This window comes from Gilbertella persicaria (genome assembly GCF_025201335.1).
Source record: "Gilbertella persicaria strain CBS 190.32 chromosome Unknown B0P05scaffold_50, whole genome shotgun sequence".
Taxonomy (NCBI): Eukaryota; Fungi; Mucoromycota; class Mucoromycetes; order Mucorales; family Choanephoraceae; genus Gilbertella; species Gilbertella persicaria.
Window position 1 is genome coordinate 93,346 of NW_026252011.1, and position 25,384 is coordinate 118,729.

Consider the following 25,384-nt stretch of genomic DNA (forward strand, 5'->3'; position numbering starts at 1 on the left):
AAAAAAAAAAAAAAAGCCCTGCCTGAGAGCTGCTTGTTAATATTTTAATCTCAGTTTTACTTGTGCCTGAGTCACTTTGAATTAGTTAAGATTTTAGCAGCCATGTCAATGCAATAAAAGCACTTGGTGATATTTTCAAGTAAAAATACATTGAGGAGATAGTTAATGATTTTATCTATTACTTACAATTTTCTTAAGCTTGACTATCATAATATTTATAAGATCAAATTAAAAAATGATAAATTAATGACATTTGATAACTGTATATTTTCTTTTCTTTTTTTTAATCAGTATTGTCGTTGAATCATTTGAATTTTTATAACAAAAGGTAATATCTTAAAGAGATAAATCTGCGCTGTAAGTATGAAATACGTGGCTTAAAGAAGAAAAAAGCCAAAAAAAAGATTGACAATGACCTTCTGAAAGTCAAACATGACTTTACAAGTAAGACGAGGCCCACTCATGGAATTGTGGCAAATGCTGTATATTTTGCTGCTCTGGAGCCTAGTGTGATGAGGAGCTTCATGAGAGACAATGATAGTAAATGAATAAATAATATGGAAGGATAATGTTAATGATCATTCTGACTCCATTGCCAAAATCCTCAGGAAAAGAACCGTTTCCTTTTGCAAAAGAATATCCTTCTTCTTTATTTGTTCAATCAGGCTCAAGTGATAAAAATGTTGAAGAGCAAGATAGGACATTTTCTATGTCATCAAGAAAAGAAGGATGGAAAGATGATTAAAGGATCAACAAAGGGTAGCTTGATGTGCGTCAATCCTAATTGTGTCTCTGTAAAGCCCTCTCATCCTTTACAATAGGTCTATCTGGCTTAACCTTGTGCTTTCTCGGAATATCTATCCACCCAACATCAAATCAGTCAATACGACACTGAAGAATTTAAGCATTTGTCCTTCTGCAAGAAGAGAAAAATAGCCATAATTATGAAGATTTCGTCTAATCTCTAATTTTGTAATTGTCGCATTTAGTGTCATTCCTTGTACCTTAGAAAGATCACCATAGCATAAGCAAAAGGAACTTGCTATAGAGTCACAAGAGTCGCATATGGTCATATGTATGTGTTACCATGAAATGCAATAGGAGGTACCTTTTCTTTTTCTTTTCTTTTTTTGATTTATAAAAATGGAGTTTGAAGAAGTGAATAATTATATTAACAGAGAACAAGGTCATTCAACCACTTCATTAGACCAAATACCTTCATTTGAACATGTACTTTCAAATCCCTACAATGCACTTTTTCAAACATCAATCCAAAAGAAACCAACACTGTCTAACTTTGTTCACCGTCTTCGACAACAGTCAAGTAAGACACGGTTTGTAAGAGAGTATAAAAAGATGGCGAGTTTGTTTGATACAGTCCATACACATGAATATGACGAGTCCAGCGATGATGGTAAACCATACTCCACAAACATGATAAAACTGACTAAAATATAGCTTCTGTTCGTATCATTGATAAATCAGTCATGGATAAACCATCTGATCCAGATGCAAATGACTTGGAAGTACTTGAATTAGTCGTGCCTAAAAGACAAAAAGAGAAAAAGAAGGTGATGATCAATGAAAGCGCAAATCAAATTCGACATGCCCATGAACCACAACTGGATCCAGATCAATTCATGTAAGTCACTCCTGCCTTGTGAGGAGTTGATTGATAACTTTGGTAGTTCTATGGATCATGCACTTGGTTTACTTCATCATCATGTCCAAACCATGCAAGACAATATCGAAAAAGAAATCAAACGCATTCGTGTCTATCAAGAAGATATTGTCAAGTACAGAGAGCATATGATACTGATGGACACACAACTCGATACCATGCATTATTCACTCACTATGATGCACAAAGATATACCAGAGATGAAGGCACAAAAAGAGCGTGTACAGGAGAATGAAATCAAGGTTCGATCCAATCAAAAGAAGCACAACATACAAAAGCATCGATTTGAAAAGTACAGAAAGGCTATCAGTATTGACACAAGGCTTGTTGAATTGAAAAAGAAGATTGATGCTGCTTGGAAAAGAGATGAAATATGGGCTAGTATTCGTGACTGGGGTTTATTGTCAGGTAGATGGCCATATCAAACATTCAATTGTCTCATGAACTGATAGTTATTTTGATGTTGCTTGTCACGACTTTGGTTCTTTCCTGGTGGGGGTGGTAGAACTTGACAGAAAACCACAGAAAAGAGGACTGTTGTTTGTGACTATGTCTCTGAGAAAATTTTTTAAATATCTCTCACATAAAAATAAACCAAACGCGTCTTTGGATTTCACTCATCTTCTTATTTTTATTTATTTTTTTCAACAAGGTAACTATCTTTATATACGGAAGAATGTTCTGATGATCATAATTTGCGTCTGACTGTGGGGGAACAACGTTGGTACCTCGGTAAATTTATTTTATCTGAGGGGACCCACCAACGCCTTGCAAATGAAGTCAACATGCACACGTCTGAATACATTCTGGTTGTCATTTATTTTCTATAAACAAACTAATCATTTTCTATAGTTTTTCTTTATATTTATAAATATCTAAATAAATTATTATAATTTCTCTAAATTTTCATGTTTTTATTGTGTAAAAATGCAAGTGTATATAAAATGAGATGATTAATTGGTGGCGGTGGTAGTAGTAGTAGTAGTCTTGTAACGAATGTTGTCTGTATTAGAAGTGATGGAGAGCTGTCCAAACATGCTAGTATGTCTTGGTGATACAGAGAGTTGATCATATGAAGGCAATGAAGTAGAGAAAGGAGCAGGGTCTTGTTCAGCAGCTGTTCTATAAGAAGGAACCCTGGATAAATTGGTACCATGCCACCACAAGGGTTCTGAAGGAGAAGCAGGCGGAAGTTCATCTACATCATCATCATTGTTATGATGACGATGAGAAACCATTGCCATAGGGGAAGCATGTTCGTGTGATGGTGTACCAGGCGTAGAGGAAGAAGGGGATTCTAGACACAATACGGATTGCCATGTTTGGTTATAAGCAGGCAGGGTATTAAATTCAGTTTGTTCGGCAATAGAAGAAATGATAATAATAGGCACAGAGCAGCGTAGTTCAGATAAATGGCCATCCGCATTGATCAGGCAAATCACAAACTTGAGTTTGTGGCGAATACGGATCATTTCATTGTCAGCATCACAAAAGGCAGCTGTGGAAGACATGGGAGGAATATCCAAGTTGAGTAATTTAGTCCAGACAACAGGAGGATGGCTTGTTTCATGTTGATTCAATGTAGAAAACGGATCTTCTTCTCTTTTGAGTTTGACGATACGTGTATCTGTCTTGGTGCAATCGTTGGCTGTATAAGTGCAGTATTCTTTTAGGGTGACTGTGAGTGTTCGGACACGTAGTCTGTTGGCAATAGGCGTGATATGAAATGTAATAGGCACTGGTTGTCCTCGTGCATGAACTTTGGAAGGCAGCAAAATGTCGTACATCATTTTTTCAGCCCATGTATTGTGGATCTCCAAGGACTGCACGAGGTCAAATTCAGAGGGTAGCATGCACCGAACAATCTGAATCACTTGTTTCTTGACCAGGTTGTGCAAGAAAGCGGTGCGTTCCACCACGGCTTTCAACCGATATAACACTTGACCCCTTCAGCTTCTAAGGATTGAGGAAGATCACCAGGCAGCAACAGTTCAAAATCCCATTTATGTTGACCCGCACCTAACGTAAAGGCCTTTTTATGATCCACCACAGGCAGAAACTCCCAGTTATGTTCGATGATTTCTTTCTCTTGTTTATGGTAATGTTGATGGTGACCGATTCCTGTAGCACAAAAAGATCAATACCAACACAACTTCAATTGATGTGTTTACCTTCAGACCAAGATACTTTCATCTTGCCTGTAAAAGTCAAATTAACTGACCTTACTTTTATAGGTTCAGTAAGCGATAAAACAAGGGAACCCCTCAAAAGTTTCCCGGCTGATTCTGAAGCATGGCCCAGTAACACGATCTCCTTGTTGTCTAATTCAATCGACAAGTCTGTTGTTTTGTGACGTATTGCGCTAACCATGATTTAAACCTCTTGTTGTAAAAATGCATAGATAGAAGAGAGAAGAAAAGAAAGCGTAAAAGAAAACTAGTCTTTATAACCATGAAAAAAAAAATTGTGAAACCCGCCTAGAGGATGAGACAACATTTGCTTTCATTGGATAAGCTGACAATTAAAAAAATGAGACGCTTTTTTTTTTCTATAAAAAATTATTTCATAGTGTAGGACAGGATCAAAACAATAAATAATTCTAAACTTAATAGGGTTGAGCAAAATAATGAAATTTATCAGCATAATCAGTATGTGCACCAATATAAAAACCACCTAAAGAGGAACTGACATCAATGGCTTTGACAGAAGGATCGAGCCAATCTTTGTCAAACCCTACTTGGGTCGGTAATCCTATTTCCCCTACAGCTTGTTCGCCCTTGAGTAAAATACGCAGTAAAATACCCAGAGTAATATCCTTTTGCGAATAATAAATAGCTGTTTGTTTACCTAAACCACCACTGTCTTTTTTGATTTGATCGATAATATCTGGTGCAACCAGGGCGGGTGCACACAAATGGACCGAATCTGGCCTTTTTGGTATTTAAAAAGCCATTTTTTCTCTCTCTTTTTTTTTTTTTTTTAACTTACCTTTCATTAGCGTCCATAAGAGAACATGCTTCTACAATATGTCGGCAACCTAGTGAATGTCCTACCACTCGCAAATAATCATATTTCTTTCTCAAGTCTAATAAACGCCAAGCCAACATTTCAGCACGATCATGGCTCGTGTGATTAGCTATATTAAACTGGTAGGCCAGGCGAGATGCATGAAGACCAATATCGACTACTAAGGCACCTGCAATGGAAGCAGGTGTCGGTAACTTTAAATTCTTCAACTGTCTAAAATTTCTAGCTAAAAGATACGCAGTAGATCCAAAAGAAGCAATTGGGATCGGAACATGCGATAATGAAGTGCCAGAAGGCCAAGAATAACTACAGAAATGAATAAGTGCGCCTTCTTTTCGACTACTAAATTTACCCTAGAGCCGAGGAACCCCATTTGTGTGTTTGAGAAAGTACCAACAGACGATGCGAGTGCATCCAATCACCAAAGTTATCGGGTAAGTCACCTTCAGCTAAGAATCCCTTGACATAAACTGTCACTTCAGATCTGGCATGAGGGGGTCGAGACAAGACTTGGAGTGAAGGAAGTGGAGTGAAGTATTTCTTTTTCTTGAGTAAAGTCGAAACAGTCTTTGTCATTATAAGAAAAGTAAAAAAAAAAAAAAAAAAAAAAAAAAAAAAAAAAGGAAAAAGAAAAGGGCGTCATGACAAGGTAATTCGTTTACCCGCTTTCATGTATCTTATCAAAAGCCAATCATATTCTATTATATTACAAAGAAGGGTATATATACTAATTGGTAGGACATATAAGGCCATGGATAGGTATATCTCGCATAGGGGACCAAACAATACCAGCAATATGAAAAGTGACATGTAGTGTAACATTCAAGACATCCTGTTGATTTTCAAAAGGCATACTTGACGTGACTTGAACACCACACGCATTATAAAGGTCTTGAAATGTAGTGTCATTGGTCAAAGTCGTTTCATAGTGAATGTCCATAGGTATGGCAATGGCTGATTTCTTTCGAGGGCTGAGTACAAGACTGCCAGTAGAACCAGCGCCAAAAGCAAGTTGAGTAGAATCATCCACAATCGTCACATCAATGGAAGAAATACGAGTAGGAACCCAATTGTCTGAATTATCTGCTGTGATGTTAAGTTGCCATTGGGTAGATAAACTCATCTTGGTCGTATTTGTCACTACTTGTAATGTACCCACATTATCCACATCTTCCACAGAGAGAGAAGGTACACGAGGCCAAACAAAGAACCAGACGACTACAATCACTGCTACTGCCAGCAGACTCAAAAAAGCCACTGTTCTGTATCGCATTCCACAACAACGCTTCTTTTTACGTCGTTTGATATCCACAGGTAGTATTTTATCTGTATAGGGTGCATGAGGGGCTTGAGAAGGTCGTCTGTTCATATTGATTTGATCGGTAATATTATCCTGCAGCATAGAACCTACCCCTAGGGATAATGGGGGTGCTATATAGTCTTCTTCTTGAAGATGAATAGGTTCTGTTTTCTGGTTAGGGTCTCTTAAATGATGTGAATAAGGTAAATATGAGTTGGCTCTATCGCTTATATGGCGATATTTTTTATGTGCTTTTGCGTATGGATCCTCATAATCGGGTGCAAGAGGATAAAGTCGGCTCGTACTACTGTCTGAAGCTGTACGGGAATGAACAGCATCAAAATCTGAACTATGGTCGGAATTAGCTATAGAAAAAAAGGGTATTAGGGTAATAGGCAAAATAAAACAAAATAAAAAATTGTAGTTTACCTATACGGGGACTTTTCTTCACGATTCTATAAGGGTCATTATCTTCATAGACTGTAGGTAATGATATTTGTCTTGCATGTGTTTTATGAGAAGGAGGAGTGTGGCTCATATGAGTTCATATATATTAAAAAAAAATTTGGTTTCGAAAAAAAAAAAAAAAAAAAATAGAAAAAGAAAGAAAAGAGAAAAAAGACGACATCATATCTGTATTATATGTTTTCCAAAATGGTCTGTGCGCGCCTTTTCAAATTTGCTTGAAACCCAGGATGAAAGTGAAAAAAAGGGGAGCTTCTTCTATCTATTTGGTTTAAATAAGATGGTGGTTGAATCAATAATTTTGTATGAACCTTAAATTTTGCCAAGAGACAGTTTTTTTAAAATAGAAAATGAAAATTCTACAAGTATTTTTATTGGTTAGTTTAATTTGTTTTTATTTTTCTCTTTTTTTCTTTCTTTCTTTTTCATTCTTTTGGCCTGCGTATTTTGATGGCAACCGTTGTCATGATTTCCAAGTAGGAAGTCGGCATTGCTATACTAACCACAGAATAATGACTTGATGTTTTGTAGAAATGGAGTTGAAAGCGAAATGTTATCATTGTGTAACTATGCTAAACACATGGCAACATTTGTACTTTTTTTTTTTATACCGATTCGGTTTGATTTTAAAAAACTAAACTTGTATATCTTTTTAACCTATTCTTTTGGTAAATGACTGATGATTGGTTCGATTGAATTGTATCAAGCCTATACTGAACAAGAAATAGTTTTTGAATTTTGTATTCAACAGCAAGACAATGATTCCAATACTATGGTTGATGATTGTCAACCTAATAAAAAAAAGAGTTCAGAAGGCGATTAACTTGCCAAGGAAGTTGTTCAGATAAACAGTAATACCAGCAATAAACGAGGAACTAGCAATACAAATTCAGAAGTTATGCAAACCATACAATATCTTTAGGGTGTAAGTCAACCATACCACAAGATGTTCCGTTGGATACAGCAAATATCAAAAAGCTGACAATCAATGCAAGATGATACAATCATCAATTAACAACATATTAAATGTTCAACATACTCAGCACTAGTGGCTCTATACTAATGACTCTGGATTCTCAAAGTACATAAAAATAAAGTCCAAAGCATCAATCAATTCTTATTTCTTTGATAAGGCTTTATATTGACCATTTCTTTCTTATGCTTGTTTGCTTTGTCTTTTGTTAGACTTGGGTTATGTCTTAATCTTTTTCCCTTCTCTTTTATATTTTCCACCCCCTATTGTGACTAATCTATGAAGAATGGTCATAGGGTGTTGAAACAATCATAGCTGAATAGCTCTTTTTTTTTTTCTTAATCATCTTCGTATAGCCATAAATAACTTAGAACTGCTTTTTTTTTTCGGAACCTATCTTGAGCTCCTGCATTTTTCGAATGAAACCTTTATCCTTTCAAGCCGAATGTACTATGTACTCTGCAGCGACAAACTCTGAGATTGCTATTCCAGAGGCTTGGACGTCTGAGAATTTGTTTAGAAGCTTTCAAGCATTACGCTCTATGCTTCACAAAAAGCAGCTTGTATGTACAATTCAAATTCAGTACCTTCCGAAGTCTAAATTGTCCTCCTTGTCAGCTAGATCTGAAATGTAGCAGGAGAAATATTAAAGAAAAGGCACTTAAGGCCATTACACTTGCTATCAAAATTGCCGTTTCCAGGACTGGTAAAGGAACATGACAGAATCGCTAGTTACAATTTTGACATTTTATTGATTATCACTACCTCGCCTCGAAAACGTTACTTTTTCAATAACCATGATTTTTACAAGTTTGTTGCAAGCAGTATTTCACTCCAACTAAAATTATTCGGAGAAATTGAATTTCTTCTTTTTGATTTAAAGATGGCTGGTTTTCACACAGCTCTTGCAAAGTCTTCTTTAATAACGTGTTTTGACACCACACGAAAAAACGTTTGGGTTGTCCACGCCAGCGCGAATCATTCCGACAGAAGCAACCAAGTCTTCAAAGCGATAAACAACAAGATTCTTGCTTACTTCGGAAGCATGTAGTAAACTTGTCAAATTCAGCAGCTCTATTTTGCTTGAACATATAGTATTGTCAAATGGGATTTTGTTTATAATGCTTCTAAATGCCCTCTACACAAGTTCTGAGTTTAAATTGGTATTCTCATCTCATAAACTAAAATCAAAAAAAAAAGGAATTTAATCTGGGGCGGCCATTTCCAACAACACTTCTATGGAGCGCCTTTTGACCCTGAAAAAGTTTCCAGAAAGATTACCAAAGATTTCAAAAATGAAGAAGAAAGCTGATTAATAGAAAATACAAAATGAGAATTATATGGCAAGTCACTTCATTCTGTGTACACTTGACCATCCCCCAATGTTTTTATTTTTTATTCAGTACAAAAAAAAAATTAGATATTTAAGAGAAATGATGAACTAAAAGTGTCTAAAAATGAAGAGCTATCAGAGAAGTGTATTAACAAAGCTGGTAGATATAAATAAGGCACATTGAATGGTGTTAAGAAAGTAGGATGCTGAGTGTCAAGATAATGAGCTGTTCTTTAAAAACATATTTCCTGTTCTTGAACCGTAGCATACAGTTTTTCTAATACTTTTGCAAATGTAATATTCTGAATGTATTTATGGACCTAGAGAAGCATTTTGTACTAAGACGTGTCATGTCGAAAACGTCTCTATGGACCACCAGTCGCAAAATAGTGAAAATTGAAGATTCCGTAAAAGGGTACCGGGCCAAATTGACGATTTTTCTTTATGTTCAAACATAGGAAACTCAAAAAATGGGAATCAGAAGGCAGAAATGATGGTTTATGTTGATAAACACTCTCGCCTTTAGCGGGCTACCGATCTGCCGCTATTGTTGTTATGGCACTAGACTGTTTGCCAAAAACTATTCAGAATAGAAAGGTAGTTTATATTCGAGGAAAACCCAAGGTATGACTTGAGATTGTATCATAAGCTTAATACTCAAATAAGACACAAACTGAGGATCAAAAGCATATCAAGTGTGCCAAATGAAATCAAAAGTTATTTAGGAGTATGCTTCTAATATATGGATAATTAAACTCGGTTTTGACAACTAAAGATGTCAATCAAGTTCTTCCTTATGTTCCTCTATCCCAAAACCGACTATTTTCAGCTGATTTGATTGGATAAAGTGTGCATAAATCAAATAAATACCATATTTTTCTTTCCCCACTGCTTTATATTTAACATGGATAAGCTTATTGACATTTTGCTTACAGTTATTCATTGCTTTCTAGCATAGTGAATAATAAACCCCCTCCCTTTGTTATGACTTGATTTTATTTACAAATGCAGTAAAATAATTAATTTTCTCGGTTTCTTTTTTTCCATTAATATTATTTTCAATGACTGAAGACCAAGGTGCCTCCGCAAGTAAGTGTCTAAAGAATGAAGTACGAGTAAACTTATGAATAGATGAACTCATGCTGGCCTTGTGCCGTGGTGACCAAGAAGAGGAATTAGAAAAATTATTAGATGAAGGTCATTGCGACGTGTCTTTTGTCGATGGAGCAGGTAACTCTGCTGCTCATTATGCGTAAGTGCAAAGAAAATAATACCATCGTATCAATAAGTGCCATAGTGCTAAATCTGGTTCGATTGGTTGCCTTGAAGTGCTTGTGAATCATGATGAAGTGGATCTCGATATTCAAAATACGTTGGAAGGGGCCACCCCACTTCATCTGGCTGTTCAATATGCCAACCAAGATCATGAAATGGCTGCTGCCATGGTGGAACTATTACTGGCTGGAGGAGCCAATCCAAAGTAAGTTATCACTGAACAAACAAGCTTATACAATCTATCTTTTTAGAATTCAAAATAGAAATCAATTAACACCCGCCATGTTGGTTAATCCTCAGTATAAGGATATCAAACAACAATTAGACAGTGCCAGTGTTGCTTATGATATGGTATGTGTGTGTATATATGCGTGTGTGTATATTAACCTACATACAGGATGATTCTGATATTGCTCATGATGACGATATGGATGACAGTGGTTCTGCTTCAGAAGAAGAATAAAAAAGTATCTGTTTTATTTTGAAGAGATCTTTCAATCAATACCAATCGAGTTTTAAAAACTAACATGACCAAGTGCTTTGTTTTTCATCATAATAAAGAAAGACTTGTTCATGACAAGATCATTCAAACAAGACATATCTATAAACTCGACAGTCTTTTCATAGGTAGATTCATCTTTATAAAAAACAAAAGACAAAAAAAAAAAAACTCTATGGATTTGTCAGATATGCGTGACGCGCCCTTGGTGACGTAGAATAAACACCTTTAAGCATTTTTCACTCTCTTTCTCTTTATCTCTCTTTCTTTGCTTTCTTTTATTATTATTATTATGTCTTCTATGCAGTTACCTCCTGGGAATGACTTCAATGCTACCTGGTCTTTTTTAGAAGCAGGTCTTGACCAAATCATGTGTCGTTTTGAAGAAGGTTTAGATCGTACACGTTATGCTATTCTTTATAGGTAAAAAGATATATAGATGACATTTCTTTATACTCATAAAAACTAGTGCTGTTCATAATTATTGTGCTCGAAGTGATACCAACATACAAAGTGCTATCTCAGCTCCAGGTGGTGCTAATTCTCGAAGACGTAAGTTCAGATTGGTTGAACGCGTACTTATTTTATTGTAGCTGCACCTGCACCTCCTCTTATTGGTGGAGAAGTATACGCTCATTTAAGCGACTACCTTAAACATCACCTTGAGAAGATCAGAAGAGAATCTGAACAATATATGGATGAGTCTTTATTACAATACTACACGAAACAGTGGACGAGATATACAGCTGCTGCTCGTGTGGTCAACAATATCTTTATGTATTTAAATCGTTATTGGGTCAAGCGTGAAATTGATGAGGATAGAAAGAGCGATGTTTACGATGTCTTTACTGTAAGTTTAAACTGATCAAACTGACACTCGTTCTTATTCGTTTTACTATAGCTAACATTGGTGAGTTGGAGAAAGTACATGTTTGAATATGTAAGCCATAATGTGATTGCTGCAGTATTAAAGTTGATTACCAAACAAAGAAATGGTGAAGTCATTGAAACAAGCCTTATAAAGAACGTTGTTGATTCCTTTGGTAAGCATCAAAATACATGTAAATATAACTTATAGACTGTAGTGTCGCTTGGTTTGGATCACAATGATTCCTCAAAGTCGAATTTAGACGTGTACAGAGACTATTTTGAAAAAGAATTCATTGAGGCTACTGAAGTATATTACAAGACAGAATCAGAGAAATTCATTAGCGAAAACAGTATTCCTGACTACATGAAAAAGGCAGAAACAAGACTGATTGAAGAAGAAGGCCGTGTTCAAATGTATCTTCACCCTTCAACTCACAAGACTTTGATTCCTATCTGTGAAACTGTCTTGGTCAAGAACCAAGAAGAAAGTATTTGGGATGGATTCCAGTCCTTATTAAATGCTGATAAACAAGACGATCTCCATCGTATGTATTCACTCTTGGCTCGAATTCCTGATGGCTTGAATCCTTTGCGTATCAGTTTTGAGTCCCACATCAAGAAAGCAGGTCTTGGTGCCATTGAACGTATCTCTCAAAATGAATCTGAAGCATTGGATCCCAAGAGCTATGTTGATACCCTATTGGAAGTACACAAGAAATACAATGAGTTAGTGGGATCTGCTTTTAGTGGTGAAGCTGGATTTGTGGCTGCTTTGGATAAAGCCTGTGGTGAATTTGTCAATCGTAATAAGGTCTGTAAAGGCACTTCAAGTAAATCGCCTGAATTACTGGCACGCTTCTGCGATCAATTGCTCAAGAAGAGTGCTAAAAACCCTGAAGAAGATGAATTGGAAGATGTATTGAATAATGTCATGACTGTATTCAAATACGTGGAAGATAAAGATGTGTTTCAAAAGTTCTATAGCAAAATGCTGGCGAAGCGTCTGGTCAATGGTACTTCTGCCTCAGATGATGCTGAGGGTTCCATGATCTCTAAACTCAAAGAAGCCTGTGGTTTTGAATACACCTCTAAATTACAACGTATGCTAACAGACATGTCACTCAGTAAGGAATTGAACGACCAGTTCAAGACCCTTGTTCAACAACACAATGATACTTCAATTGATTTCAATATCTTGGTATTGGGTGCTGGTTCATGGCCCTTGTCTACTCCTTCCACCTCCTTCAACTTGCCTGACGACGTTGTCACTATGTATGATCGTTTCCAAAAGTTTTATCAAAACCAGCATTCAGGTCGTAAGCTAAACTGGTTATTCCAACTCTCTAAGGCTGAACTCAAGACACACTACTTGAAGGCAAGCAAAGTAGGCTACACATTTATGGTTTCTGCTTATCAGATGGGTGTCTTGCTTCAGTTTAATGCCACAGACACCTGTACGTATGAAGAGTTGCATAAATCCACTGCACTCTCTCCTGAAGCCTTGAATCCTGCGCTTGGTGTCTTGGTCAAGGCAAAAGTACTCTTGCTCAAGGGAGATAATGTAGGCGATGCTGGATCGCGTTACGTACTCAACCATGACTTCAAGAGTAAAAAGGTCCGTATCAATCTCAACATGCAGATGCGTGTCGAACAAAAGGCTGAGACAGAAGAGACACACAAGACCATTGAAGAAGATAGAATGTTTGTTATGCAGGCTGCTATTGTCCGTATCATGAAGACGCGTAAAGTAATGAAGCATGTGGCTCTTATAGAAGAAGTCCTTACTCAATTGCAATCAAGATTTAAGCCTCGTGTGCCTGCCATTAAGAAATGCATTGATGTCTTGTTGGTAAGTGTTGATCTCATCTTTTTCGTTTGTTCATCCCCTTCATTAGGAAAAAGAATATATTGAGCGTGTTGAAAACCAAAAGGATATGTACAGCTATTTGGCATGATTTATCAATAAAAGAAAAAAGAGTGTGTCTATTAAAAAGGGGAGGGGGTATCACTCATGTTCATCATCAACTACTGTTTGATATTGAGCCCTTGACTATAAAAAGATGATGAGTAAAGTGGTTATGGAACAATGTACATACACGACGCCATTTATCAACCCATGGTTTGATCAAACTAAACAAGATCAAAGCAAGTGTGATGAACAAAAAAGAGCGCACAATAATCTCATCCTTGTAAGAATCTCGAGCTAAAGAAAAAGACAGAATGAGTACAATTGAAGAGTAAAATAACGTACCAAAACATGCTGTCTTGAAGTCATTACTAGGACAAGTGGCGTCTGCAATACCATCACATAGACCATCCTTGACATTATCAAGACAAAACTGCTTTGTACAGTTAGCACAAGGCTTCGGATCCACTACAGGTATTTCAAATATAGTTGAGTTGGAACCACAAAAGCATTTGCAGAACATTTGGATTTCAGCTGTCTGTGCTTGTGTTGATAACAAACTAAACAAGAGAATATACAAGTTCATAGAATTAAAGGAAAAAAAGAAAAAGAGACCATATTTTGTTAAAAGTGAATGTTGTCTTGATTTAAAAGAGCGCTTTCAAAGCATAAAAGACACACACACACACACACACAATACTATTTCTCTTAAAAGAGAATGAAAGAAAGAAAGACAAAATGAATGCTTTATTCAAATGAGTATATCAAGTCTGATTTTCATTCTTGATGGTTCATATGGCCATTCTCTAAACGAAAGAAAATAAAATAAAAAAGCGGGACTTGAATTGACTTTTTTTTTTTTTTTCATTTATGACAAAAATATGTATTGTACCTCCCTCGTGTAATCCTCTCTCTCTCTCTCTTTCTCTTTCTCTCTCTCTTACTCCCCCCCCTATGACAGCTATTCTAGAGACAGACCATTCAATACAAGAAAAAGACCTTTATCCCCCTTCTTTCTACGAAAAACGATCAAGTAAAGATATACTCATACTTCATGCAGTACCATTGACCATTCTTAGATATAGGTTCTTATTCTTCAGTGTCTTCTTCAGACGACTCAGATAGTTTTGATAAACGCACACTATCAGAAGAATTGACTGAAATCAAATTAGAACCACTAAAAATATCAACTGATCGCCGTAATAGTACAGATAATGCATCTATTTCATCAACAAAATCTATTTTCGCACTTTGGTCTCCTTTTCGATCCAATACAGCGCCTGCTTCAACAGGAAGGCCTTCTGCTCAATTCGCTGCTCGACAGTCTATCAACAGGCCCATCAGCATCATTTCACCTCTGCCTGGATTTCAAGAAGCCTTGTTGGCACAAATGGAACAACTAAACATTGCCAACACCAATGATCCAAAGTCAAAAGTAATTAAAAACCTGAAAAGACAGTCTATAAGACACCACCTTGTCGCTCAAAATAAAGGCAATGACTATGATTGGGGTAAAATTTAACTTTAGTCTACAAACCATGCTAATCCTTCGTATAGACTTTTGGGCGAGTATTATGTGTGACCCACAGCATTTGGCCAAGGTCAATAAAGATTTAATTAAACACATTCGATTCGGTATTCCGCCTTCTATTCGCGGTATGGTGTGGCAATTATTAGCGCACTCAAAAGATGAAGCACTTGTGGCACGCTATATAGAATTACTCAAGTTAGTCAGTCCTTATGATAAAATGATTCAGCGCGATTTGGCACGTACATTCCCTGGCCATACCTACTTTAAAGAAAGCGATGGACAAGGTCAAGAAGGCCTTTATAATGTAGTCAGAGCCTATAGTTCGTATGACCATGAAGTAGGCTATTGCCAAGGACTAGCTTTTATTGTAGGACCCTTGTTGCTTAATGTAAAGTTAAACCCCCCCCCAAAGATTGACATATGCAAACTCACCTAGTTGATTAGATGCCTGAAGAAGACGCTTTTTGTGCGCTTATTCAACTCATGAACAAATACGGTCTTCGTGGTCATTTTACACCTGATATGGATGGACTTCAGTTACGTCTTTATCAATTTGATGCCTTACTGCAGGAATATTTGCCTCATGTAGCACGTCATTTGGTTCAGCAAGGCATTAATTCAACCATGTATGCCTCACAATGGTTTATGACACTTTTTGCGTACAAGTTTCCATTGAACCTAGTGTTTCGTATTTACGACGTGATCTTGGCAGAAGGCATCAGCACCATTTTCAAGTTTGCCATTGCACTCTTGAAAAGAAACCAAACGACTCTTTTAGGGCTTGATTTTGAACATGTATTAGATTTCTTAAAGAACGGTCTGTTTGAAGAATACAAGGTAAATTATAATACCAAAAAAAAAAAAGAAGCTGATGTCTGTTAGGATGATGATCGTCGATTTGTGAGCGATGCTTGTGAACTGGAGATTCCTGCTAGAAGGTTATCCCAATTAGAAAAAGAACACAAACTACAGATTCAAAAAGAACAGGCAGACGCTAGTTTGATGGACGAATTACAGAAATCAAACGCATCCCTCAAGAAGAAACTAAAGACCTTAGAGGCCAAGGCAGCCACATTAAGATCAGAACATAAAGACGTATGTGAACAACTACAAGAAACACAGCACCAATTAAGCCAGTTACAAGACGAAAACAGTTCTATAAAGCAACTGGTGTGTTCTTTACAGGTAGAAGTAGATAGCCTGCCTCAGACAATAGAAGCCAAGACAAAAGAGCCCTTTGAAGCACTCTGTAGTCAAAATGGCTCCTTGATTGGGACCAATTCCTCGCTTGAAGATCAACTACAGAAAGCAGAGTCTGTCTTGATTGACATGAAAATTCGTTATGCACAGAGTGAAAACGAACGAGAAGAACTAAATAGAAAACTACATGAATTAAAAAAACTAATCTTATTTAATTAAATCTGACAAGATTGTCTCGATGAATGACGCATTCAGCATCCACATAGCCTAATATGCTGGCAATTTCAGTACTTCGACAGCGTTTGATACGGTTAATTTCAATGCTTGAGTAATTCACGATGCCCTTGCCAATCACTTTGCCTTTGTCTAGTGCAATATTCACTGCCTGATGAGCTACAAATTGTCCCTCAACTTGGACAATACCAGCAGAAAAAAGACTGCCTTTGGTACGAGGTCCCAAGATACCATTAGCAGCACCTTCATCCACATAGACTGTGCCTGCTGTATGTAGACCATATTGAATCCACCATTTACGATCCAACAAAGGGTTGTTCTTGGCAATAAATCGTGTATGCAATGGCTGTTCTGCTTGAGTTTGATCTGCCTGAAGGATCTTGCTAATGTTGCTTGTTTTTGATCCATGTGTGATGATGGTTGTCACACCAGCAGCGGTAGCTAGTTCAGCAGCAATCAGCTTAGTAGCCATACCACCTGTGCCTAAAGAAGACCCCATACTAGCCACAGAGACTTGTTCGCGCAACTGAACCATGTCTTCACATACAGTCACAGGTTGAGCATCAGGATTGGTACGAGGATTATCGGTATAGAGGCAATCGACATCGGTCAAAAGAAACAAATAGTCTGCCTTAATCATACCTGCCATGATAGCAGAAAGTGTATCATTGTCACCAAAACGGATACCTTGCGTTGAAATGGTATCGTTTTCATTCACAATAGGCACAACGCCCATATCTAACAGTTCTTCTAGACAGTTGACTGCATTGAGGTATTGAGAACGCTATCAAAGGATGTGGGGTTAGAGATGGATTGATATCGATAAATAGTTACATCAGCAAGATCGTTTTTGGTAAGCAGGATTTGTGCAACAGGTTGATGGAATTGACCAAACAAGTCGTCGTACAAGGCCATCAATCGACCTTGACCTACTGCTGCCACAGCCTATTCATGAGATAAGTAAAATTATAAATTAAAAATTTGTTCACCTGTCGAGCAGATAATTTGGAAGGCTTTTCAGACATGTTCAGTCGACGCAGACCTGTGCCTACAGCAGCACTAGTGACAAGCACCACGCGATGACCTTGAGTTCGTAAACTCAGGACACTTTCAACCAAGGCAGAAAGGTTAGACAATAAAGGAAAGTGAGTCACTTCATTACAGATAGAAGAAGTGCCAATCTTGATCACGATCGTTAACGAACTTGACTTGTTCTGTTGGTTTTTATGAAGCATAAGAAGAAAGGTAAAAATATAGAAAAAAATGACCTTTTTTTTTCCTTGTACATATCATGACTCACTTTTCTTGCCAATAATAACTCGTCAATGTTAACCCATTGATACAATACAAGTGATTCTCTATTAACAGCAGCAACAAAAGACTTAAAATTGCTTGCTTAAACATTGCTTTTTAATCATTCGAAACTGTGAATTGATCGTTCTTGGATAAAAAAAAAAAGTGCTTGTTTTCTTGAAAAAAAAAATGTACAATTTGAGGTTGAGCAGAATAAAGAGAAACCCGCCGATGACGATAAAATACTCTTTCTTTGTCCTATTTTGTGTGAGAATGAACAAAACTGGATGAGGGGTTTGACTTGATGTCTTAATGACTTATGCCTTGTATCGGAGCAAATTTTTGCGTATATAAACATGATAATCCAAGGGAACAAACAAAAAAAAAACTTACATCAAAAAAATGAACTTCAAATTACTTATTGCTCTCTCTTCTGTCATTGCTCTTATTCATGCTCAAAACCTGGACTCACCTGCTCTTAGTTCCCTTTCCAGCAAGTAAGAATGCCATTGTTTTTGTCTAATATTACTAAACTTGTGATTTAGGATTGAATCTATTGCTACTTCTGTCACAGGAGATAACAGGACTCCTTTATTGAGTTCTGCTTCTTCTGCTTATAGCCGTATTTCCTCTGCACTCGCTCGATCTGCTGCTACTGCTACTAGCTCAGTAACAAGTGCCCAAAGTTCTGCCTCTAGCACTCAACAATCGGCATCCAGTGCTCTTAGTTCTTCGGGTTCTACTGGTAGTGCTACTGCTTCAAACACCCAAGGTGCTACTAATGCTGCTTCTGCCTTGGATTTCTCTAATACTCTTACTGTTCAAATATTGGCGTTGGCTGCTCTCTTCATAGTCAGTTTTGTTGCCATGCTTGCTTAAGTAAGCCCAATAAACATCATCATCTTTTTTTTTTGGGTACTCGTCTCTGCTTGTAATAAAGAGTCCGTTTAAATATTATTAAATTTGCCATGGATTATCGCAGAGAATGAAGCAAGACTCTAAGATACGATTAGCAACATTGAATCTCATACCTATTTTTTATGCTTTAAACACTTGATGTATTACACCATAGCAACTACTTTCTCAAAACAAGATAATGCTGAAGGATAGTAACAGTTCTATCGAGAAATCACCTGCATTCAAGCATTTACAATAAGTCTATAAGGTTGCAGTTTATGATCACTCGTCTTTACCTTCATGCTATACGAAACTGACTAGCGTACCACAAACTTTTTTAATGCATTTTTTTTATCTTTAAATTAAATAGCTTACAGCCAAGCACTGAAACTATCATTTTCAAATTAGACCAGTAACTTGCTCAAAACACTACTTTATTATGAGATCAAGATATTCTGGTACTTTGGGATAAGGTGTTTCTTGGTTCATGAGGCATTTTTTTTTTTTGATACAAGCCATTTCTTGACATTTGGACCCTGCCATATGAAGGCTTTGTACTCTTGAACACCAAAATGCTTGGATTATTTTACCCAATTCTCGGTATGAAGAAAGACATCATCCTGTTTTATTCAGCACTCTAGACAAGATAGTCTTTCATGAACAGCAGTTTGTGTATATGATCTTATTCCACTAACCTCACTAATTTCTATGAAAGCTATTGAGGCACTAACAGAACTAATTGTTTCTCTTCAAAGCATGTATTCGTATTGATGAGGTCTATATTTGAATGGCAATGCGTCAAGGTCAAATAGGATCCACTAATGTTGATTGCATATCGTACCTTCAAAACCAACGAATGAATACTACTATTTCATGATATTGGGTCTACCCCTATCTTTCATAAGCTATTGGTAGTACAAACATATCTTATTTGAACTTTAAAACTCTATTTACATGAAGACTCAATGAAGTAGACATTGGTTTAAGTAGGGTTCTTAAGATGATCATGAACCATTCTATGTGGCACAGTAAGACAAGCATAGTAAAAGACACACATGCTTTACCATTGCAAGTACAAAATAGAGATGAAACTTGTTCAAACAGAGATCAACTAATTTAAAACAATGATAAAGATATTTGTAACATAGTAAAACACTTTTTGGTTGCTTGTCATTCGGGAAAGCTTCCGGTGAATATATTTGATAATGATCTGAATTTCAAGTTTATATATATATATATATATATAATACATGCTGAAAACAAAAAAAAACAAAAAAAAAGAGCGTACAACGTACAAACTTATCAATTCTTGACTGAGTGTGGACAAAATGTGCTGGTCTATGTGATATTGTCTACATGATATGTTAGAAAGGGCTTACTGTGACTCAGTGACGTCGATTTAGAATTGAACTTCCGACGCTATTGGCTATTTTGGATATCAAAAGAAGTGAAAGAAAAATGAAAAAAAAGAGAGAGAGAAAGAGAGAAAGAGAGAGAGAGAGAGAGAGAAAGGGAAGAGAAGAGCGAAGAACACAAGAAAGGAAACAAACAAAAACTATAAGGAAAACAAGGCTAGAAAATGCAAGAGAAAACAATAAGAGAAAAGGATTTGGCATTAAAAAAAGGAATTGTTTTTTTCTTCTTTTTCCAACTATTTATATATACACTAGAAAAGTTTACAGTAGCTTTTTTCTCTTTCTTTCTTTCTTTCCCTCTTTCTTGCGTAACTCCTTATCACCCCCTTTCTTTATTATACTCACTCCCTCTCTGAATTTAAGAAAGGATAAGCCAAGTTAGTAGCAACAACCTACCTCACCTAAAAAAAAAAACGGAAGCAATAGAGTAGCACAGAGTAGCTTGCAACCCCTTAACTTTCATACACGATTTTGAAATGGCTCAGTCGCAAAACAGGAGAAACACCTGGGAAGGGTAACATTGTTTTCTTATATGCGTATAAAAAGAGAGAGTGGAATGACATAAGGTACAAGATGGCGTTTCTTAACTCATCTTGTCCATTCTTTCTCTCTCTTTCGCGTCTCTCCATGCTTTGATACTGACTTATTGTTGTTGTTTTTTTTTGTTTAGGCCAAATGGCCGCACCATTGAAGCCAGAGCATCCGAGCTTTTAAATTTGTATATATACGATTATTGTAAGAAGAGAAAGTTCAACCAAGCAGCACGAGCATTTTCTTTAGAGGCAAATGTGCCAACAGACCAACCGCCTCCTTTTGATGTATCGACAGGTTTTTTAGCTGATTGGTGGAACGTATTCTGGGATATTTATTATGCAAAATCTAAAGAAGCTGAAGCTAGTAAAGAAGCGACCGTTATTGATGAGGTAGGAAGTTTTTAAAAGAAGTGAGCATATTAACATGCGATTAGTATCATAATTATCTTCGGTCTAAGCGAGATGAGGTATTGCAGCAGCAAAGAGCATTTAATACGCATCAAGCAGCACAACAACAACAGCAACAACAGCAACAGCAACAGCAACAGCAACAGCAACAACAACAACAGCAACAACAACAACAGCAACAACAGCAGCAGCAACAACAGCAGCAGCAGCAACAGCAGCAACAACAGCAACAACAGCATCAACAACAGCAAGCACATATTCAACAACGCCGTGCCTCTGAAGTACAAAGAGTACAATCACCTCAACTATCCATGCATCAACAACAGCAACCACAACAGGATCAACAAGCACATCTACAACAACAATCACAACCATTATCACGAGATCCGCGTCCATCACCAGCAAGTAGTACAGCATCATTACCAAATAATCCTGGTAATCCTACAGCGCCTGGCACAGCGCCTAACACCAATACGACACCTTCCGCTGCCGCTGCTGCCGCTGCTGCTGCTGCTGGTGGTGGTGGTGGTGGTAGTGGCAATATGCCTCCCCCTAATAACCTTGTAAATACACCCCAAAGTATGCCTGCTAGTTTGCCACAACAACATATACCAGCAAGACATACGGCCTCACCTTCTTTTTCTCCTCAACAAATCCAACGAGGAGATACTATGGGCCCTATGCCTGCTGACATGATGAATTCACCCATGGTAGGTCAACAAATGCCCATGCAGCCCATGATGACGCCTGCACAACGCGCTCAACAAGCTCAACAACAACAACATGCGATTGTCAATGCAGCCATGAACGCCGTAGGGTTGGGTGGTCGTGATCAACAGTCACTTACGCCTGAAGAAAAGAATATCCTACAAATGCAGATTAGAAAAATACAAATGAGTCAACAGGTGAATATGATGCGAAATAATCCGTAAGTACGCTAGACATGTTGGGTGTATTTATATCTCTATAGTATGATGGCAAATAGTCCACAAGCGCAAGCAAGGTTTCAAATGCAACAACAAGCAATGCTTCAACAACAACAACAACAACAACAACAGCAGCAGCAGCAGCAACAACAGGCTATGCTTCAACAACAGCAACATCAGCAATCCATGCAACAACAAGCTATGCAACAGCAACAACAACAACAACAGGCTGCTGCTGCTGCCGCCGCTGCCGCCGCTGCCGCTGCTGCTCAACACCCACAACACCCTCAGCAGCCTCAACAAGGTACACCACAACAGCAACAAGCACAGCCTCATAATCCACATGCAATGAATCAAAGTCCTCAAGTAGATGGATCTCAACGTGGTATGGTGGGTCCAGTAGGACCTAATGGTAAATAAGCCGTTTGTTTATTGGGTTACTCATCAATTAAAGTGAATGGTCAACCGAGGCCACATTTAATAGGTCCTGGAGGTCAAATGGGCATGAACTCCAATATGCAAAGTCCGAATTTAATGAATGGCGGTGTTCCTTTTAATGGTGAAAGTAAGTGATGAATATGTGTTAGATTCTTGCTATTGACGTTACGCAGTGAATCTGATGGTTGCTCAACACATGATGAATAAAGGTCAAATGCCTGTAGGCTTAACTCCTCAGCAACAACAACAGCAGCAATTGGTAAAGAAGTCATTCCGAATGATAATTTTTTTTTAATTCTATTTTATAGCTACTGGCCCATCAACAACAACAACGTGTAATGATTGCTCAACGAAGAATCATACAACAGCAACAGCAACAGCAACAGCAACAACAGCAACAAGGTCAGCCGATACCTCCTCAACAGCAACCTCCTCAACAACCTCAAGGCACACCACAACAACAAGTGCAGAGCTTACCTGGCCCACCTCAAACACCACCTGCACCCATTGGTAGTCCAAACCCCAACGTGCCTGTAGGAAGTGGATCCCCTGAAGGTGGAGATAAAAAGAAAAATATAGCCATTGCACTATACCAACGTCGCCAAGTTCATCATGCATTACAACAACAACAACAAGCACAACAACAGGTGCAACAACAATTCGTTCATCATCCTAAACGACAAAGAACGACAGACGATACTGTTGTAGGCACACCTTCTCAGCAACAGCTATCACCTCAATTACAACATAAAATGAGTCCTCATATCATGAATGCTCAAGCACCACAAAATCCAAGTGAGTCGCCCGTGATATCCATGCAACAAAGACTTGTAGCCCAACAAAGAAACCAGTTTGATCAACAATTATCACCTACGATGGGACGTAATAGTCTCCCTGGAGGAACACCTCAGCAACAGCAACAACAACCACAACAACAACAACAACAGCGTATGTCTTGGAATCCAGTCAATGATTTAGGCTCGCCCATGAACGATGTACAATCGCCTGCTGCTGTGAACATGGTCAATCAACAACAAAGCATGAATAATAGTGTGCTTTCATTTGATCTGGAAAGATTTATGATGGGTGATAGTGGTGATTTTGGCGAAATGTTTGCTTCAGGAGATGAAAACACAGACCAGAATTTACTGATGAGTGGTGATGGAGGTGATTTGGATCCTTTTGGGGGAGGGTTCCTTGCTAGTATGGGTGGCAGCCTTGACTTAGACAATAACATTCCTGTCACGTCTTCAGCAGCTCCTCCACCAGGCCATCATGGAAATGCCTTATCTCATCCTCAACAACAACAATCACAGCAACCACAACAACAGATCAGCTTACAACCTTATGCTGATCTGTCAGGCCATACAAACAAAGTATCCACTGTCTCTTTCTCAGTGGATGGACAGTGGTTAGCCAGTGCTGGTCATGATCGAAAAGTCATGATCTGGAATGTACAGGAAAAAAAGACAGTCTATACATTAGATGGTCATACAGCCAATATTACCTGTGCACGATGGAGCCTAGATAACCGACATTTGGTAGCCACATCTTCATACGACAAAACATTGCGTATTTGGGATGTAGGATCTGCCATTGCTTGCAAAGAGAACGAAGGTGTTGTCGTTAAGGAAGAAGGCGAGTCAAAGAGCGATGCTAATGCAAAAGCTAGCATGATACCTAAGCAGTTGGTCAAGTTGGATTGTCGCGCCCAAGTTACTGCTGTTGATTTTGCACCTGATCGACCTGATACCATTTGCTCTCTTGATGCTGAAGGCGAACTCAAAGTTTGGAACCTAAACACATCGAATTGCGAAAAATCATTCAAGATGGTAAGCATTCAATACAACATATTATATTGACACTCTTTTCTATTATTATTATTATTATTAGACACAATCCAAATCAGGATTTTCACCTAATCCTATGCGATTTCACCCAAGAACAGCGAATATTTTAGCTTGTGCAGTTGGTAATCAAATCTACATCATTGATATTCTGTCCGCCAAAAGTAATACAACCAATAATAATGATAATATGGGCATTCGAACAATCACAACAGACCATGGCAAGAACATTTGTTCATTCGATTGGTCTCCCGATGGTAGTTTCCTTGTCGCATCCTCTGAAGACAAGATTTGTGTCTATGAAACTTCACATTGGAAATGCGTTACAAACCAAATGCCTCAATCCAAAATCTCTGGTTGCGCATTTATCAATGGTGGCAATGACAAGCTCCGATTACTTTATGGTGGATATCAAGATATCTTTTTATGGCAATGTGGCATTCCAGGCGCTCAACCTAAAAAGGCAGGTTCACAGTCAGGCATGGTTGTGAGCATTGCCTGTTGTCCTGTAGCAGGGCAAACTGTGGTGGCATCTGCAAGTCATCATCCAAAAGAAAAGAATTTAGTGTTATGGACTATTTAAAAAAAAAAGATGTTTACATTACCTTACATATATACTCTTACTTCAATATCTTCCATTATATACTTTTTCTTTATTCACTCTCGCTCTTTTCTTTCTTTTTTTGTTTCATGTCAAAAAATTCTATTCTTTATACATATAATAACAACAACAAAAAAATATGCTTTCATTCTCTCTCTCTTTTTTTCTCTCCTTTTGTACATTGTATTATTGAGACTCTTTTTCATAAAAATAAAACTGGCACAAAACGACTTTAAACAACGAGAAAAAGTGCTGCTGTTCCCACATGGTTTCTATTTTTATTGTTCAAACTCACTAATGATGGATACGTTTGCTTGTTTGAGGTGAATCTGTTTTCTGCGCTTTTTTTTTTCGGATAAATATGCTTTCAAAAAAGTCTGGTATGCCAAGCACAGGAAGAACTTTTCTTTTTTTATTGTATACAATGACAGTAAAGAAGGAGAGAAAAAGGGAGAAGAGCTTCATAAAAATAGTCTTGTATACATATATATATATATTTAACTGACATACAATGACTTATCTGTATGTTCTTGTTGTTCTTGTTGTTCTTGTTGTTGTTGTTGTAAGTAATGCATTCGATAAAGATGACGAACATAGTCATGATGATAAAGAGACGATTTTTTACGTACAAGACTTTGACGAGTATGATCAAAAGACCAACAACGAGTACAATACTCGGTATCATTTAGAAATCGATTGCATAGTTCACATCTTGTATGACAATCTGAGCAA

The 25,384-nt window shown here is 37.5% G+C and overlaps 13 protein-coding genes across 13 annotated transcripts; 7 read left to right on the forward strand and 6 right to left on the reverse strand.

Moving 5' to 3' along the window:
• Positions 1-1,356: 1,356 nt before the first annotated feature.
• B0P05DRAFT_574824 (uncharacterized protein) lies at positions 1,357-2,130 on the forward strand (the record flags this gene model as incomplete). The annotated part of the gene is made up of 3 exons (XM_051581597.1): positions 1,357-1,414; positions 1,459-1,642; positions 1,689-2,130. The coding sequence occupies 3 exons, from the start codon at positions 1,357-1,359 to the stop codon at positions 2,128-2,130; spliced, it is 684 nt and encodes a 227-aa protein (XP_051431009.1).
• A 504-nt stretch (positions 2,131-2,634) lies between these two features.
• B0P05DRAFT_574825 (uncharacterized protein) lies at positions 2,635-4,051 on the reverse strand (the record flags this gene model as incomplete). Its single annotated transcript, XM_051581598.1, has 3 exons — positions 2,635-3,602; positions 3,659-3,802; positions 3,853-4,051. The coding sequence occupies 3 exons, from the start codon at positions 4,049-4,051 to the stop codon at positions 2,635-2,637; spliced, it is 1,311 nt and encodes a 436-aa protein (XP_051431010.1).
• A 235-nt stretch (positions 4,052-4,286) lies between these two features.
• B0P05DRAFT_478129 (uncharacterized protein) lies at positions 4,287-4,959 on the reverse strand (the record flags this gene model as incomplete). The annotated part of the gene is made up of 2 exons (XM_051575001.1): positions 4,287-4,611; positions 4,670-4,959. Coding segments are annotated over 2 exons (615 nt in total), but the record flags the coding sequence as incomplete, so codon positions are not given.
• On the reverse strand, positions 4,669-5,319 carry B0P05DRAFT_558217 (uncharacterized protein; the record flags this gene model as incomplete). The annotated part of the gene is made up of 1 exon (XM_051580116.1): positions 4,669-5,319. A coding segment is annotated over exon 1 (223 nt), but the record flags the coding sequence as incomplete, so codon positions are not given.
• Positions 5,308-6,592, reverse strand: B0P05DRAFT_558220 (uncharacterized protein). The gene is made up of 2 exons (XM_051580117.1): positions 6,438-6,592; positions 5,308-6,373 (listed from the first exon to the last, which is right to left on the reverse strand). The coding sequence occupies exons 1-2, from the start codon at positions 6,544-6,546 to the stop codon at positions 5,436-5,438; spliced, it is 1,047 nt and encodes a 348-aa protein (XP_051431013.1). The 5' UTR covers positions 6,547-6,592; the 3' UTR covers positions 5,308-5,435.
• Positions 6,593-6,878: 286 nt separating this feature from the next.
• B0P05DRAFT_558223 (uncharacterized protein) lies at positions 6,879-7,618 on the forward strand. Its single transcript, XM_051580118.1, has 2 exons — positions 6,879-7,141; positions 7,202-7,618. The coding sequence occupies exons 1-2, from the start codon at positions 7,054-7,056 to the stop codon at positions 7,294-7,296; spliced, it is 183 nt and encodes a 60-aa protein (XP_051431014.1). The 5' UTR covers positions 6,879-7,053; the 3' UTR covers positions 7,297-7,618.
• A 2,140-nt stretch (positions 7,619-9,758) lies between these two features.
• Positions 9,759-10,695, forward strand: B0P05DRAFT_558225 (ankyrin repeat-containing domain protein). The gene is made up of 5 exons (XM_051580119.1): positions 9,759-9,868; positions 9,911-10,031; positions 10,077-10,259; positions 10,306-10,405; positions 10,452-10,695. Exons 1-5 carry the CDS (start codon positions 9,841-9,843, stop codon positions 10,515-10,517), a joined length of 498 nt encoding a protein of 165 aa, XP_051431015.1. The 5' UTR covers positions 9,759-9,840; the 3' UTR covers positions 10,518-10,695.
• A 118-nt stretch (positions 10,696-10,813) lies between these two features.
• On the forward strand, positions 10,814-13,402 carry B0P05DRAFT_558228 (Cullin). Its single transcript, XM_051580120.1, has 6 exons — positions 10,814-10,976; positions 11,023-11,105; positions 11,147-11,403; positions 11,455-11,596; positions 11,639-13,272; positions 13,319-13,402. The coding sequence occupies exons 1-6, from the start codon at positions 10,846-10,848 to the stop codon at positions 13,376-13,378; spliced, it is 2,307 nt and encodes a 768-aa protein (XP_051431016.1). The 5' UTR covers positions 10,814-10,845; the 3' UTR covers positions 13,379-13,402.
• A 26-nt stretch (positions 13,403-13,428) lies between these two features.
• Positions 13,429-13,852, reverse strand: B0P05DRAFT_590897 (uncharacterized protein; the record flags this gene model as incomplete). The annotated part of the gene is made up of 3 exons (XM_051582856.1): positions 13,429-13,473; positions 13,520-13,626; positions 13,675-13,852. The coding sequence occupies 3 exons, from the start codon at positions 13,850-13,852 to the stop codon at positions 13,429-13,431; spliced, it is 330 nt and encodes a 109-aa protein (XP_051431017.1).
• A 357-nt stretch (positions 13,853-14,209) lies between these two features.
• On the forward strand, positions 14,210-16,290 carry B0P05DRAFT_558232 (rab-GTPase-TBC domain-containing protein). Its single transcript, XM_051580121.1, has 5 exons — positions 14,210-14,362; positions 14,409-14,840; positions 14,887-15,248; positions 15,305-15,697; positions 15,743-16,290. Exons 1-5 carry the CDS (start codon positions 14,284-14,286, stop codon positions 16,277-16,279), a joined length of 1,803 nt encoding a protein of 600 aa, XP_051431018.1. The 5' UTR covers positions 14,210-14,283; the 3' UTR covers positions 16,280-16,290.
• On the reverse strand, positions 16,272-17,981 carry B0P05DRAFT_516908 (glutamate 5-kinase; the record flags this gene model as incomplete). The annotated part of the gene is made up of 3 exons (XM_051575707.1): positions 17,284-17,981; positions 17,129-17,239; positions 16,272-17,078 (listed from the first exon to the last, which is right to left on the reverse strand). Exons 1-3 carry the CDS (start codon positions 17,527-17,529, stop codon positions 16,272-16,274), a joined length of 1,164 nt encoding a protein of 387 aa, XP_051431019.1. The 5' UTR covers positions 17,530-17,981.
• Positions 17,982-18,716, forward strand: B0P05DRAFT_558236 (uncharacterized protein). The gene is made up of 2 exons (XM_051580122.1): positions 17,982-18,084; positions 18,133-18,716. Exons 1-2 carry the CDS (start codon positions 17,990-17,992, stop codon positions 18,464-18,466), a joined length of 429 nt encoding a protein of 142 aa, XP_051431020.1. The 5' UTR covers positions 17,982-17,989; the 3' UTR covers positions 18,467-18,716.
• Positions 18,717-20,375: 1,659 nt separating this feature from the next.
• B0P05DRAFT_590901 (uncharacterized protein) lies at positions 20,376-24,634 on the forward strand (the record flags this gene model as incomplete). Its single annotated transcript, XM_051582857.1, has 8 exons — positions 20,376-20,413; positions 20,570-20,822; positions 20,867-21,768; positions 21,811-22,178; positions 22,221-22,331; positions 22,378-22,463; positions 22,513-24,036; positions 24,098-24,634. The coding sequence occupies 8 exons, from the start codon at positions 20,376-20,378 to the stop codon at positions 24,632-24,634; spliced, it is 3,819 nt and encodes a 1,272-aa protein (XP_051431021.1).
• Positions 24,635-25,384: the final 750 nt, after the last annotated feature.

What these genes read in the sequence shown, in the direction of transcription:
- B0P05DRAFT_558220 (XM_051580117.1), bottom strand. Translation starts at nt 6,546, where the DNA reads ATGAGCCACACTCCTCCTTCTCATAAAACACATGCAAGACAAATATCA. An exon ending in GAAGAAAAGTCCCCGTATAG is followed by an intron (nt 6,374 to 6,437) that starts GTAAACTACAAT and finishes TTTTTTCTATAG; the next exon opens with CTAATTCCGACCATAGTTCA.
- B0P05DRAFT_558223 (XM_051580118.1), top strand. Translation starts at nt 7,054, where the DNA reads ATGGCAACATTTGTACTTTTTTTTTTTATACCGATTCGGTTTGATTTT. An exon ending in CTTTTTAACCTATTCTTTTG is followed by an intron (nt 7,142 to 7,201) that starts GTAAATGACTGA and finishes AACAAGAAATAG; the next exon opens with TTTTTGAATTTTGTATTCAA.
- B0P05DRAFT_558225 (XM_051580119.1), top strand. Translation starts at nt 9,841, where the DNA reads ATGACTGAAGACCAAGGTGCCTCCGCAA. An exon ending in GCTGGAGGAGCCAATCCAAA is followed by an intron (nt 10,260 to 10,305) that starts GTAAGTTATCAC and finishes CTATCTTTTTAG; the next exon opens with AATTCAAAATAGAAATCAAT. An exon ending in CCAGTGTTGCTTATGATATG is followed by an intron (nt 10,406 to 10,451) that starts GTATGTGTGTGT and finishes ACCTACATACAG; the next exon opens with GATGATTCTGATATTGCTCA.
- B0P05DRAFT_558228 (XM_051580120.1), top strand. Translation starts at nt 10,846, where the DNA reads ATGTCTTCTATGCAGTTACCTCCTGGGAATGACTTCAATGCTACCTGG. An exon ending in TGGTGCTAATTCTCGAAGAC is followed by an intron (nt 11,106 to 11,146) that starts GTAAGTTCAGAT and finishes ATTTTATTGTAG; the next exon opens with CTGCACCTGCACCTCCTCTT. An exon ending in GAACGTTGTTGATTCCTTTG is followed by an intron (nt 11,597 to 11,638) that starts GTAAGCATCAAA and finishes TATAGACTGTAG; the next exon opens with TGTCGCTTGGTTTGGATCAC.
- B0P05DRAFT_558232 (XM_051580121.1), top strand. Translation starts at nt 14,284, where the DNA reads ATGACAGCTATTCTAGAGACAGACCATTCAATACAAGAAAAAGACCTT. An exon ending in TAGGACCCTTGTTGCTTAAT is followed by an intron (nt 15,249 to 15,304) that starts GTAAAGTTAAAC and finishes CTAGTTGATTAG; the next exon opens with ATGCCTGAAGAAGACGCTTT. An exon ending in GTCTGTTTGAAGAATACAAG is followed by an intron (nt 15,698 to 15,742) that starts GTAAATTATAAT and finishes GATGTCTGTTAG; the next exon opens with GATGATGATCGTCGATTTGT.
- B0P05DRAFT_558236 (XM_051580122.1), top strand. Translation starts at nt 17,990, where the DNA reads ATGAACTTCAAATTACTTATTGCTCTCTCTTCTGTCATTGCTCTTATT. An exon ending in CTTAGTTCCCTTTCCAGCAA is followed by an intron (nt 18,085 to 18,132) that starts GTAAGAATGCCA and finishes CTTGTGATTTAG; the next exon opens with GATTGAATCTATTGCTACTT.